Source organism: Penaeus monodon, chromosome 30, assembly GCF_015228065.2.
Source record: "Penaeus monodon isolate SGIC_2016 chromosome 30, NSTDA_Pmon_1, whole genome shotgun sequence".
NCBI lineage: Eukaryota > Metazoa > Arthropoda > Malacostraca > Decapoda > Penaeidae > Penaeus > Penaeus monodon.
Genome location: NC_051415.1, coordinates 18,973,962 through 18,974,277, shown reverse-complemented (window position 1 = coordinate 18,974,277; position 316 = coordinate 18,973,962). Strand labels below are relative to the sequence as shown.

At 48.1% G+C, this 316-nt stretch overlaps 1 protein-coding gene across 1 annotated transcript in view; it reads left to right on the top strand.

Moving 5' to 3' along the window:
- LOC119592371 (QRFP-like peptide receptor) overlaps positions 1-316 on the top strand; it is a 93,269-nt gene that overhangs the window by 70,349 nt on the left and 22,604 nt on the right. The window contains exon 4 of the mRNA XM_037941195.1: positions 129-298. Coding sequence (XP_037797123.1) covers positions 129-298 — 170 coding nt within the window. The remainder of the gene's footprint in view (positions 1-128; positions 299-316) is intronic.

The following is a 316-nucleotide window of genomic DNA, read 5'->3' as shown; positions in this document are numbered from 1 at the left end:
ACTTGATTACCAAAACCCACAAAAACATAACAATAACTTGTCTTCATCCACACTGACATCCTTTTACCATTAAGCCGTTCCACAACACACCCTTTAACAGGAGGGACCCCCTTCCTTCGTCTTTACAGTGGAAGAACTTCACCTCTTGGCACTGCGACGAGTACTGGCCAAAGGAGGTTCGGTTCGACCCCTCGCTGGGAATGTGCATCACGACCTATGACTCCAAGAAGCTCTTTTACACGCTGCTGACCATCGCCCTCTATTTCTTACCTGTGGGAATCATGCTCTTGAATTACGGGTGAGTTGCTAGGGGGAA